This window comes from Elephas maximus, chromosome 4, assembly GCF_024166365.1.
Source record: "Elephas maximus indicus isolate mEleMax1 chromosome 4, mEleMax1 primary haplotype, whole genome shotgun sequence".
NCBI classification, from domain to species: domain Eukaryota; kingdom Metazoa; phylum Chordata; class Mammalia; order Proboscidea; family Elephantidae; genus Elephas; species Elephas maximus.
In genome coordinates this window covers 32622247-32636613 of record NC_064822.1, presented here as the reverse complement: position 1 = coordinate 32636613, position 14367 = coordinate 32622247, and the positions used below count along the sequence as shown (strand labels likewise).

Sequence of the window (14367 nt, the reverse complement as noted above, 5' to 3'; positions counted from 1 at the left end):
TTTTTAAAAGGAAAGGAGTGTGCCCTTCCTCTTTTCTTCTTCTTGCTGACTGGGGTGCAGACACGATGGTGGGAACTGGGAAAGCCATCTTAGACTAAGGATTGGAAGCCATGTTTCAGGAAGACGGAGCAACGAGTTAAAAAGAAGCTGGGCCCCCAACCTGTGTGGCTAGCATAAATTTTAAATTGCTTATGCTCAGGCTATTAATGAGAGAGACATAAATTTTATATTTTTAATCCCTATTATCTTCAGATCTTTGTTACAAAAGCCAGAACCTGCATCTGAAATAACACAAGGTGTGCAGTCAAAAAAGTTTGCAGATCACCTATATTGACAACTAATTTTGAAATTGATTCCTTAATATAGACAATCAGGGTTCAAGGTGTAGGATACCAGCAGGGGCGGGGGGAGAGCCCTCAGTCATTCTTCAGATGCCTGAGATAGCACTTCTCACTGATTGTTTTTTCTCTTCTTTTTCCTCCTATACTTATAGATGTTTAATAACAACTTACTAACCTACTAAGTGTAGAGGAAAACAGGATGGGAACTAGCTTTTAGAGTGTCTACTATGTGCCATGTATTTTGCATATATCATTTAATTTCCACAGCAGTCCTTAAGGTAAAGGATATTATTTACTCCATTTCTATAGCCAATGGAACTAAAGCTCAGCAAGATTAAATAACTTGCCAGGAACAAACAACCGGTAGGTGATAGCACAGATATTTGAATTCAGGTCTATGTGAGTTCAATGTTCTTGTTTTTCCATTCTCCACTCGTTCATATTGCTTTTCTTACCTTTCAAATTCTGCCTCTTCTCTTCTTTTACTTCTCTTGCTTTTACCTTACTTCTCTCTTCTTTCCTCTCTGCCTTCTAACACACCTCCACCTGAAGCCAAGTATGCTTATTTGATAATTATCTGAAAGAGTATTTCTCAAATTTGAGTTTTAATCTATGTATTTATGTGTGTGTGCAGGTGTGTGTATATCTATGTGCATATATGTATATACATATAGGACAGAGTAGGACCGCCCCACAGGGATCCCACGGAGTAGTTAGTGGATTCAAACTGCCTACCTTTTTGGTTAACAACCAAACTCTTAACCACTGTGCCGCCACGGCTTTCTCTCTCTATATGTATTCTTTTAATAGAAAAACAACAACTAATAAAACCTCATAGGCCCTCGGTGTCAACTTAAATTATTTTTAATATGACATAACTTAAATATTTGCAGATATAATGTTAGTATAAAATCTTTATGCATGTTGTTCTTATATAACTATAAAACCAAATTTTTAAATTAAAAAAAAATCTATAAATCAATAAAATTCAAATTAACCTTAATTTTGTGTGATAGATGATATGATTTTGTTGTAACTAAAACTGCCACATACAAAGTGAACGTGGTATTTGGTCCCCTACACCACAGGCTATTTTCAGTGACCAGCCTGTTCCACTGCGTGCCCCGTGGTGATTCAGTTCTACCCCCAGTTTAATTAATCTAATGCCATAGCCTGGTTCGCCTAGCTTGTTGTGAGGTTACTTGTGCACAAGCACAATATTTGCATATTTTCTTTAGCCAGCAGCAATTCAGGTAGCCTGTTGGCACCACCACAATCTTAGACACAAATACAAACACAGATTCAGGCCCCAAATCCAGTGGTAGGACCAGGGTATAAGGTGATCATCAGGATGGTGAAGAATATGCACATATTTTGTTGTTGTTGCTTAAGACTGCCATCTAAATGGTGGCATAAAATTGAAAAATTATTGTAATAAATTATCTGAGTCCAATGACCCAGCTAATCCTCTGGGATTGACAGGTCCAGTGGTAGGGCTTCATCGGGAAAGCCCAACTCCGGGTTATGGGAATAGTCCCCTCATTTACTGAAGAGATAAGAGACTCTACTGATTGCAAAGGAATGAGCAGACTGGGGAGCCATTGTACTGTATACCAAGCCCTGCTGACTCTTCCTTGCAGGTGAGGGAAGCACCCTTGGCTTCTCTTCAGGGCTAGTGACAACGGAGGAAGCAGGCTCTTACCCTACTTCTGCACTCAGGGCCTTTGTGGCAGCCTAACCGGTGGCTCTGAGAGGAACATTGCAGACAAACTGGAGAGACTGGCCTGCTCGAATGGCCGCAGTTGAGAGCTGCAGTCTTGCTGCTCTGCTACACTGGCTTTTCTCTTGGACCAGAAGTATGTAAAACAGGCTGCTTCTCTACTCTCCACCTTACAGGCACAAGCATTAGCAAAAGGCTGTAACGAGGTCTAATCCTGAAAGCCCCCAAAGTTCATGAGAGCAGCTGACTAGAGGTTCCTTGCATTTTCTGGTGTGAAGGGTGAATGAGGCTCACTGTTTGTTGGCAGGTGATCCACTTTTAATCTAGGAGGTCTGCCAGAGGTGGGCAATGCCAAAAAGGGTGACTCTACCTGATTAAGAGGACTCCTACTTTTCACTGACAGTACACACTGAGGAAACCCTGGTGGCGTAGTGGTTAAGTGTTACAGCTACTAACCAAACGGTCGGCAGTTCAAATCCGCCAGGCGCTCCTTGGAAACTCTATGGGGCAGTTCTACTTTGTCCTATAGGGTTGCTATGAGTCGGAATCGACTCAACGGGACTGGGTTTGGTTTTGGTTTTGGGTATACACTGATCCATTCCGCCAATGTTCACTGAGCACCTGCCCAGCACCAGATTAAAGGGTGGGCTATAAACAAGCAGTCCCTGGGTGGCACAAACTGTTTGCACTCAATTGCTAACTGAAAGGTTGGTGCTTGAAACCCACCCAGTGATCCCCTGAAGAAAGGCCTGGTGATCTGCTTTCCTAAAGATTACAGCCAAGAAAACCCTATGGAGCAATTCTATTCTGTAAGACAGGGTGGCACCATGAGTCCTATTCCACTGGACAGACAACAACAAACAGCGCTATGCTTAATGGGGTATCAAATTCGATATGTGTCAAAAAATTAATCTGACTAAAATCTTATGAAAACGAACTAAATACCAAGTAGTTAACATAATGTTATATAGATGTCCCCAAACTATGCTGGTGCAATGGCATAAGCAGGGTGTGCCAAACAGTGATGTGGAAAATACTCTCATGTTTAAGAACCTAGTTACTGTTTTAATCTGGCAGAAAAGCTCACCACTATGCTATGATGGGAGCCCTGGTGGCACAGTGTTTAAGAGTTCAGGCTGCTAACCAAAAGGTCAGTAGTTCAAATCCACCAGCTGCTCCTTGGAAGCCCTATGGGGCAGTTCTACTCTGTCCTACAGGGTTGCTAAGAGTCGGAATTGACTCCACGGTGATGGGATTTTTTGTTTGTTTGTTTTTAAAGCTATGACTTCAGACACCTTGTGAGGTGTGCATCACCAAGTGGGAACCCCGTGAGGGGCCCTGAAAGCGACTGGACACAAACAGGTGCATCACTGGACTGCTGTTCCTTGACAAGGGTCCACCTAGATTTTTATTACATTATTTTCCTCAAATTTTCAATTTAATTATTTGAAATAAAGAAGTAGACTTTTTTTCCTGGTGCTATTATGTTAAAGGGTGCCATCAACACCCTCTACCCCTGATGGGAAAATATCTTGTCTGGCCCTACACCTAAGGAGCCCTGGTGGTGCAGTGGTTAAAGCACTCACCTGCTAACTGAAAGATCGGTTGGAATCCACCAGCCACTCAGGGGAGAAAGATGTGGCAGTCTGTTTCCATAAAGATTACAGCCTTGGAAACCCTATGGGGCAGTTCTACTCTGTCCTATAGGGTCACTCTGAGTTGGAATCGACTTGATGGCAATGGGTTTATGTTTGGGTTGGCCCTGCACCTACCACTACTGAACAACTTTTATTGCCCTGGTGGCGCAGTTGTTAAGTGATATGGCTGCTAACCAAAGGGTTGGCAGTTCAAAACCACCAACAGCTGCTTGGAAACCCTATGGGGCAGTTCTACCCTATCCTCTAGGGTTACTATGGGTCAGAATTGACTCAAGGGCAATGTGTTTTTATGTATATAGCACCACTTAAGTGCTTTATATTTGTTAACTAATTTAATCCTCAAAATAAGCCAATGAGGTAGTACTATTACAATTTATTTTTGAATCTGCAGAAATGGAGGCACATAGAGGTTAGGTAACCTACCCACACAGCTAGTGAGCAGCAGAGCCACGACTCCAGTCCAAGTAGTCAGGCTCCAAAGCTCACATTCCTGACCACTGGGCTGCCTAGTCTCTCTGGCTGGATGCCTGGAAATTGCACAGGATAATGGGTCACAAAAATGTGACACACATCTCTCATGGGTTCCAGTCTAAGAAGGGGCCTTATGATGGCAAAACCTGAGGCATGGCTGGGAACATGCAGGGTGCTTATTTCTTGGGAAGGACAAGCATGAAAACTGTACACCCAAGTTTTCAGGCAGCTTTCCCAAATAGTTCTTAACTAATAATGGGCACTTCCCTGCTTGGAAACCCTGGTGGCATAGCCATTAAGAGCTACGGCTGCTAACCAAAAAGTGGACAGTTTGATTCCACCAGGTGCTCCTTGGAAACCCTATGGGGCAGTTCTGCTTTGTCCTATAGGGTCACTATGAGTCAATAGACTCAATGGCAGTGAGTTTGGTTTTTTTCCTGCTTGAATCAGGCATGGTCTGGCACAAGCACCTTCAAGCACAGATTAACCCAGCTTGAGGAAGAGCTTTTTCTCTGGAGAGGATTTTAAGAGAAGGACAATAATGCCACTGCAATACCCCAATGTCTCCAGGACCACTGATTTGGGCAAAAGTTAGTGCATTAATTGATAAAAGTAAAAAAGATTCTCTTAGAATCCAAGCAAGGTATAAAGTCAAGGTTGAGACCACAGACAGAACACAAAGGCATTCTGAAAGATGCAGAAAGTATGAACTTGGAGTTCTCCGAAGGAGTGAGTGTTGCTCAAGTGAAAATAAAATTATCCAACAATGCAGCCATGTGATGAACCATCATGCCACTATTAAAACCTGTCAATAAGATATAGGGAAATTATGATGAGACACTGTCAAGTGAAAAATGCAAGATACAAAACTATAAATACATGGAAGAAAATATACCAAAATGTTAACAGTAGTTACTCTTAGGGTGTGGGGCTGTGGACATTGCAAAACGTGTCTTAATGAGCATTCAGTAATTTTAAATTTCCCTTATATTGTTGGGAGCCTTGATGGCACAGTGGTTAAGAGCTTAGCTGCTAACCAAAAGGTCAGCGGTTCAAATCTACCAAGCTGTTCCTTGGGAACGTTATGTTCTACTCTGTGCTATAGGGCTGCTGTGAGTTGGAATCGACGGCAACAGTTGGTGTTTTTTTGTTTTGTTTTACATTGTTGAATCCCTCTAAGTTTTGCTTGATATTAATTTCATGCAAAGAATAACATTTTATGCAGTGCCATCCCGTTTCATCTGCACTGGATGAGGGACTTAGATAATTAGGGTACTGGCTCTCTCAGAATCTGGTCCACCCTCTGAGCACCCTGGACCTGGATGCCCCTGCCAGCCCTCGCCACTCCCAACTGCCAAGGGGTCTTACTGGTTTTTGAAGGCTCAAGCTAATATCCGGGCTCTCCAGAGGGCTCCTCCAGGGTCTGTATGAATAAATAGATCATAAACTCAGAAAATTTTGTTAAAAAACAATTCATTAAATATTTTATATATTTCGTGCATACATTCTAGGTTCACATCGTTCAAAAATCAAAAGGTACAAAAAAAAAAACTATGCAATGAAAAATCCTATCCACTAGCCACTCAGTTCCCTTCTCAGTGTAACCAATGTCATCAGTTTCTTATGTATGTCTAAAGACACTTTATGTCTACACAGACAAATGCACTCACGTATAGTCATTGCCCTCCTTTTTTAAAAACTATGTAAGTGGGAGGATCCTAGCTTTACTTGCTTCTTTCACTTAGCAATGTATCTTGGAGATCATTTCACATTACCACACCAAAAACATGCTCATTCTTTTTCACAGCTGCAGAACGCTCCATTATTTGAATGTCCCATAATTCACTTAAGGCCTTAAAAAAAAAAACCATAATAGACATTAAACCAGAAAACATGTATACCATGGGGCGGGGGTGGGAGGGGAGGAGGACAGATAAGGAAACAAAGTTCTCGTTTCCATTAATTTTTTTTTTTCCTTCACTGCTCACTAGGGAGGTGAAGAAGTAAAAGTTTGGTAAAAATGGCTTACAGTGTTTACATTACTAAAGTTCAAACACCTTCTAGAATAACAAGACTGAAGGACAAAGCTCAGAAGCTTTGCTATTCATCAAACAAACCTTGGCATGACAGAAAACAGCTATTTGGATAATTATATCAGCATTTAGGTGTTTTTTCCCTTTAAGGATTAATGTTTAACAACGGGAAATGAAAAGGCAAGAAGGAAGGAGGTGGGGAGTTCAGCACTGGGTATTTTCCCTGTTTCAAGGCAGCTACTTGCCTCTCTGTCCTCATTCCCTAATGGGGTATGGACCAGCTTTTTTTTCTAGGTTGAATAGCCTCAGAGTGAAGACTGCGTGATGGGGAGCCCTGGCAAATGATGCTGACATCCTCATCTCTTGTGCTAAAAACCCACTTATTTGCCTTCCTGTCTTCATGGGGCCAGTGCTGTCACGCCAAGCCAGTTGCTTAGCCTTTCTGAATCTGTTTCCACTTGCAAGTAGTAAGACAACTTTCCCAGTTCACCTCATAGTTCCTGGCTTCCAGGAACAATGATTGGAGGGTTAGAGCCCAGGCCACTGGCTCTTTCCCACACTGAACTTGGGGTTCGTTCGTTACCCATTGCTGTCCAGTCAATTCCTACTCATATCAACCCTATAGGACAGAGTATAACTGCCCCGTAGGGCTTCCAAGGCTGTAATCTTTATGGAAAGAGACTGCCACATCTTTCTCCCACAGGATGGCAGGTGGGCTCAAACCACTAACCTTTCAATTAGCAAGGCACCCTGATTTTGAAGCAGAGACTGCTAATGAAGAAAGAGGTCTCCAAGTTCTCAGTCCTTCAGCTGCCTCATCACAGATCCCCACAATGCTCGCCTCTTGCCGTGTGTCTTCCCTGCTGGAGCCTAGACTTTACGGAAACCAGGTGCGTCTGTTTTATTCCTTAATTATGGCACACGCCTTGCTTAGTTCTTGCAATCACCAAGTTCCTAACACATTAGAAAGGAATTAGATAATCCCTGTGAAAATCACATTAAATCTCTGCGTTAAATGCAGAGACAGAGGCAGAGAGATGGCATGGAACACATGAGATACGGAGTCAGCCAAACCTGCACTGAATTCTGACTCCTCTTACTGGCTATGTGACCTTGGATTTAAGGCCGAGTCTCATTTCTTCGCCTGTTGAAGTAAAGAGGATATACCCTTCAGATTGCAGGATTGTGAGGATAAACGTATCTGACGGAAGGTCCCCAAGATGTTCATTTCTGTCTTTTCTAGCATTAGTATGACTTCTTCTATCTTAGGATAGAGTAAGATTCTTCAAACCGAATCAAGGAGCTTTCAGACTAGTTGAAAGGAGTAGAGATTATAAAGGGAAACTGAGCAAGCTAGAGAGGGATCATCACGGCATTTGGAGAAATGAAAGCTAATTAAGGGTAAAGAGTACAGGAAGCAGATGGAGAAGTGGGCAGGAGCTATTCCAAGGAAGGCCCTATAAACTGTGTGATGGAGATTAGCATCATAGGGACCAGTCATTCTTTTTATTCCAGGATAAAATGTCACATAGTCAGAGTGAGCCTTCTGCGTAGAAAAACCATCCATAATCTGTATAATGTGACTTTGGGGATCAGAGAAAGCCCATGATTCTCTATTTAATTTCACGTACTTTGTCTTATTCTAGGAATTGCAAGTGATTCCCTGCTCTGTTATTGTCGCTTCTGGACATCAGGAGGTGCTGTGCTATATACATTGAAGACAGGACTGGGTGGCATGAGAGTGGAGGCCAGAAAGGCAGCAATTGGTAATCTGGGCTGGAACTTATATTGGGCTGAGGGGCATTGGGCCTGAACCACATGCTGTGTGACCTTAGGGAAGTCACTAGATGTCTCTGGGCCTCAGAGCCCTTTCAGCATTAACCCTGTGATTTTATTTTTCAAATCCTTTCCTTAGATATACGGGTAAAAGATGGGTTGATGAGGGCATTAGGCTCTCAAGTGAGGAAAAGAAAGGTACCGGGGCAGGGAGGGGAGGCAGAAAATGACAAAGAAAGGGGAAACTGATACAGGAGAAGACAAATCACCCACCTGACATCACCTCTGTGTTTAGGAGTTAGGGGAAGGGACAGTTTGGGTCATGAGGAAATAACAGGGACCCATTTTCAAGCTGGAGAACAGACCACAAGTCACACCACAAATACCTGCTTACAGGCACTAAGTGACGAGTGTGGGATACCATGAGAGCAAGACAGATGCATCTGGTTTCTGCGAAGTCTAGGCTACAGCAGGGGAGACACATGGCAAGTGGCGGCACTGTGGGAATGTGTGATAAGGCAGCTGCAGGACTGAGAACTTGGAGGCCTCTTTTTTCATTAGTGGTTGTTATAGATTGAAGTGTGTCCCCCCAAAATGTGTGTCAACTTGGCTAGGCTATGATTCTCGGTGTTATGTGATTGTCTACCATTCTGTCATCTGATGTGATTTTCCTATGTGTTGTAAATTCTACCTCTATGATATTAGTGAGGCAGGATTAGAAAGTTATGTTAATGAGGCAGGACTCAATCTATAAGATTAGGTCGTACCTTGAGTCAATCTCTTTTGAGATATAAAGAGAGAAGCGAGCAGAGGGACAGAGGGACCTCATTACCACCAAGCAAGGAGAGCCAAGAGTGCACGCGTCTTTTGGACCTGGGGTCTCTGCACTGAGATGCTCCTAGACCAGGGGAAGATTGATGACAAGGACCTTCCGCCAGAACCAACAGACAGAGAAAGACTTCCCCCGGAGCTGGCACCCTGAATTCAGACTTCTAGCCTCCTAAACTGTGAAAGAATAAATTTATGTTTTTTAAAGCCATCCACTTGTGGTATTTCTGTTATAGAAGCACCAGGTAACTAAGACAGTGGTCTCTGCCCCAAAGTCTGGGTGAGACCCAGGGGCCTGGGCTCTAACTCTCCAACTATTATTCTTAGAAGCTAGGAAAAGACTCTGAAGATTTGTTGGGGAACAAACTGAATAAGTTCTTAGGTCCTTGAGACCTTGAGAGGAAGGAGAGAGAGAGATTGATGCAACATCAGTGGCCCTTGCCAGAAGTCCTCCTGGAGCTGATGACCTTGGAGATGGGACTAGACCTAGGAAGAACTGGGAAGGAGGTATGGGAGTCCACCAGGCCCAGGACAACAGGGTGGGGGTGTGGTGGGGGGTAAGCACTGAGACCCTGTTGAAAGACTTGAGGCCTCACCAGCATTTGGTACTAGAAACCAAGTGCCCCTTCCACTGCCCACCTTGGAGGATGGGATGTTATTTTATAATGAAGCAAGAGGTTCTTTATAACATTAAGGACTTTCTCCTGTGAGGCTAGAGGGAGGAGAGAGGGAGAAGGCTGAGCTTAGCAGAGGGTGGGGAGGCTTGCACCCCTGGGACAGGTAAGCCTTTTCCTCTCTCTCCATGAGGTACCTGGAACATTTTCCCTAGGCCCTCTGCATGTGTCACCACTGCTCAGAGGATCCGAGAGTGTGGAGGGAAGTGCTGGAATGAGAGTTGGTGCCCTAGCCTGACAGGACAAGGCTCAGACCCAGCCTTCTCATTGTCCAACCTGTTGCTTCGAGTGGCAGAGGGCTGCCGTCCACGCTATTGTGACCTTCAGTGACCCAGAGAAAATCCCTTTATTAGCAGAAAATTCTTCTTTTTTCTAGAGAAAAGAATGATTGTCTCTTACTTAAGGACAGGGTGTGTGTCTGTGTGAACTCACCTAGCATCAGCATCTGCAGGTCTACCCCTAGCTTCCCAACAGGACCAGTCGGCAGACAGCCAGGCATTCTCTACGGGACAAAATTAGGGCTGGAACAAGTGAGTACCGTTTCTCTACCCGCCTGCTCATCCATGCAGCCCCAGGAGCTGCATGCTAGCTTTCCATGCTAGATTTCATCAGCCTCATAAGACAGTGAGGTTTCCCACCAGCAGCAGGTTTCCCGTTAGCTCACCTGGGTGCCCACAAACTGATCGAGAATATGTAAAATGATTTTCTGTGGAAGCTGATTGTTACAATCTTATTGATTTAAAAGGATAATGATAAACACACTCATCAACTCCCATGTCTGCCTTCGCTCCTCGTGCCAACATATCCATGACACAAATATACTTTCTCAAGAGCCATCTAGACCCATCAGAGACCTCTTGCAGGAGAGCCTTTGTAGGCTCATGTCCAGTCTCCTCACTGGTCTATGGTTGTCAGTATTTTGGATAAGGCTTTGAAGCCTGGTCATTTGCTGTTACTCTTGCACGTCCACTGATACAGCCAAAGCTACGTTTTCACTAGGTTTCAGTCTAACCAAATGAGGGGAGGGGATTAGGCCTTTTAATGTAAAAAGACTTGAGTGCATACCACCATCTGGCTAGATCCATGGTCTTGACTACCATGGCCCGCCCCCCAACAGTTTCCCTCCCTTTGCGGAGACCAAGATAAATCTAAATGCAGGAAATGACAGCTCCGGCTCTGTCACAGGATCATGTCCCCCTTTGCCTCATTTAAAGATAACCACCTCACTAGGAAGGGAGCACGGGTTAAGAAACTAACACAGGAAAGGAACTGATGAAAAAACACTTAAATCTTTGGGTTAAAACTGTCTGAAGTTCTTGACCATTCCTAGCAGGGTGAGGCTCTGGTGTTCTGGTCTTATATATCTTTAGGCTTTAACTTTTTGGTCTCAGAATTCAGTTAATTACAGTATAATGTCTAAAACCAAGAAATAGGCTCAAATCACTGTTCTTAGAAGGGGTGGATGTGGAGTTTGAGAAAAGTCTGAAACCCAATAGAATCTCTGGGACAAGTGTCTGAAGAAGGAAGTAGCTGCTACAGAAAGATGGCTACCCCTTGTCTTCTGCTGAAGGACTGCGCACTTCTGAACTATCCCGGGCTGAGAGCTGTAGCTGTTCTTGACAAGAGCTGCCCTGACCTTGAAGGCGTTCCTTTGTTGCCCTTCAACTGAAGAACTGATGTTGCATTGCAATCTGTGATCAAGTGCGGCATGGGCAAAGAATATATGTTTTTGTGTTTCCTTTTTTTATAAAAAGGTCGAGGATGGAAAAAGCCTGCAGGGACGGTCCCGGTGGTAAGTCAGAAAGGTGAGAGACTCAGGCTTTGAAAACGGTTCACACTCTACCCTTTAACTTCAATGCCCTCCCACCGGACTGCTCCGGAGCAGACGATTCAATCGACTTCTTTTGTATACAGTTTTATTGCTCAGAACCCCTAGGGTCTTGATATGCTCTCAGAAGAAACGTGCCCCACTGAGCTGCTCTCAGAGGCAGCCCCCCAGTTTCCCCATTTCTTTTCCAGCGGAGGGGGCAGAGTCTCTCCGGGGCAGGGACCCGGCACCAGAGTCTGGCTTCTGAGTGCCGCCCTGCAGGCGCGCCCCTAGGCCCAGCACTGCGTCGATAACGCCTTCGGAGCTGGAGCGGGGCGACTTCCCACACCATTTGCACAGACTCCGCCAACTTTGCAAGAGTCCTTGAAAGGTCCAGTCTGGGGATAATAGATAGAATCCCCAAATGAAATCCAACCCCGCACGTGCCCCGGGGATGGGGATGGCGAAATACTCCAAATCTGCCCTTTCCTGCCGTTGGCCGGGAACCATGCAGCGTGCGGGCGATTTCTGCGCCAACCTCGAAGAACTCCGCCGATAATCAACTCCCAGCCGTCCGAGGCTACCAGAGCGCATCCCTAAATCGGTAGCTGCCCCAGACCCAGGCGCCGGAACGGCCGCCCTCCCCAGCGCGCTCGGGCAGGCAACCCGCCCCGAGGGCCGCAGGTGCCCCTAGAGCTGCTGGGAGGGGGGCAGGGATAACAGGCACTGGGGGGGGGGCAGTAAAGGAGAAGAAGCAGGAGCCCTGGGGTCGCGCGGGCCCCGCCTCCGCTTCTCCCCCCCGAGCTGGGAAAGGGAGGAGAGCACCCCCACCCAGAGCCGGGCCTCTCTCCCCCCGCCGGCACCCACACCCTGTGATTGGCTGGCGCGGCGCGGCCCTGGCACGCGCCTGTGGATGTAGTTATAAGAATCCTCGCGTGCCGGCCCTCAGCTCCGGCAAGTCCGCCACTGCCCTCCCCAGCGCCGGGCGGGCGCGGGACAGAGCACAGCGGCTGCTGGCACACCAGGGAGGGCCGGGGGCGCGACGCCGGGAGGGAGGGGGTGCCAGACAAGCAAGAGCTGCAAAACACAATTTTAAAAGAATTACCTCAGCCGATCAGGACCTCCAACCCAACGCGGCGGCGAGCATGGACTCGGTGCTGCTAGAACACTTCCCCGGGGGCCTGGACGCCTTCCCGTCCCCCTATTTCGACGAGGAGGACTTCTTCACCGACCAGTCTTCTCGCGACCCTCTGGAGGACGGGGATGAGCTGCTGGCGGACGAGCAGGCCGAGGTGGAGCTCCTCAGTCACCAGCTGCACGAGTACTGCTACCGCGACGGGGCGTGCCTGCTCCTGCAGTCGGCGCCCTCGGCGGCCCCGCACGCGCTGGCCCCGCCGCCCTCGGGGGCCTCGGGGGAGCTAGACGAAGGCGGCGCCTACTGCTGCGAGCCGGGGGCGCCCCCCGGCGGCTTCCCCTACTCGCCCGGCTCCCCGCCCTCGTGCCTGGCCTACCCGTGCGCCGGGGCAGCCGTGCTGTCCCCCGCGGGCCGGCTGCGCGGTTTGAGCGGGGCGGCGGCGGCGGCCGCGCGGCGGCGGCGACGAGTGCGCTCCGAGGCGGAGCTGCAGCAGCTGCGGCAGGCGGCCAACGTGCGCGAGCGGCGACGCATGCAGTCCATCAACGACGCCTTCGAGGGGCTGCGCTCGCACATCCCCACGCTGCCCTACGAGAAGCGCCTCTCCAAGGTGGACACGCTGCGCCTAGCCATCGGCTACATCAACTTCCTCAGCGAGCTGGTGCAGGCCGACCTGCCCTTGCGCGGCGGCGGTGCGGGCGGCTGCCGGGGGCCCGGCGGCGGCGGGCGCCTGGGCGGGGACAGCCCGGGCAGCCAGGCCCAAAAGGTCATCATCTGCCATCGGGGGACCCGTAAGTGCCTCCGGATCCCAGCTTAGGGAGGCGGGGACGGTCACGGGAAGGCACCGGGGGTGTTGGGTGACAAGACTGACCGACGGATAGTCGGTGAGCAAGGGCAACCTTGAGCCGGAGCTCAAGTTCCCCAGGTTTTCCTGCCATTTTGACCATGGCTTGGAGGGCGCGCACCCCGCCAGAGTTGCAGCTCTTGGGATTCTGGGGACAGGGCTCGGGAGTTTGAGGGGTGATAGAAGAGGGGTGGAGGCATGACCTTAAGAAGCCTGTGCAGTTGAGGTGCCCATGAGGGGGTCCAAAAGGACAGGATGGGGCCGCTGGGAATGTGGATGGACGTTCACAGTCTATTTTTTGTTCTCCCCACCTCTCCAGGGTCCCCTTCCCCCAGCGACCCGGATTATGGCCTCCCTCCCCTTGCAGGACACTCGCTGTCATGGACAGATGAAAAACAACTCAAAGAACAAAATATTATCCGAACAGCCAAAGTATGGACCCCAGAGGACCCCAGAAAACTCACCGGCAAATCTTTCAACAACATAGAAAACGAACCGCCCTTTGAGCTTGTGGCCTGATAAGTCTGGAACTTGCCTGAGGATCTGGTTGTGTGTCTGTGCATATTGTACATGTGAATATCTATGATGGAAATGTAATTTAAGAATCAGATTTTTCTAATGGCAATCAACGGTTTGTTATTTATCTATTTATTATCCTGTTGAGTTAATGAAATAGATTATCTTTTAAATATATAATTTATATAATTTATCCTGGTTTTCTAAAAATATGCAATAGTCTATGGTTCCCACAGCACCTTTGGCAGAACACTGCGTTGTTGAAAGAGCTCTGGCCAGAAAACATCATGCTAATTTATTGCCAGATATGATACTAAGTGTTGTGAATAAATGTTATTTACACCTTTTTCTAAAACGTATTTGTTTAATACACGTGGGGGAAACTGTATCTTTAAAAAGAATTGACTTACTTTATAAAACTTAACTGAATAAGACTCTAACCTTATCTATCTAATAAGAAATCTCACTTGAGCTAGTTTAACGTGAAACGGGTTGGGTGAGAAGTTCAGGCCTCAGCTCTCTACCAGCGCCCTTCATTTGCATCTGACTTTTGCCTGTATTTTTACC

At 47.2% G+C, this 14367-nt stretch overlaps 1 protein-coding gene across 1 annotated transcript; it reads left to right on the top strand.

Moving 5' to 3' along the window:
* Nucleotides 1-12453: 12453 nt before the first annotated feature.
* PTF1A (pancreas associated transcription factor 1a) lies at nucleotides 12454-13803 on the top strand. The gene is made up of 2 exons (XM_049881589.1): nucleotides 12454-13231; nucleotides 13604-13803. The coding sequence occupies exons 1-2, from the start codon at nucleotides 12454-12456 to the stop codon at nucleotides 13801-13803; spliced, it is 978 nt and encodes a 325-aa protein (XP_049737546.1).
* The last annotated feature ends 564 nt before the right edge of the window (nucleotides 13804-14367 follow it).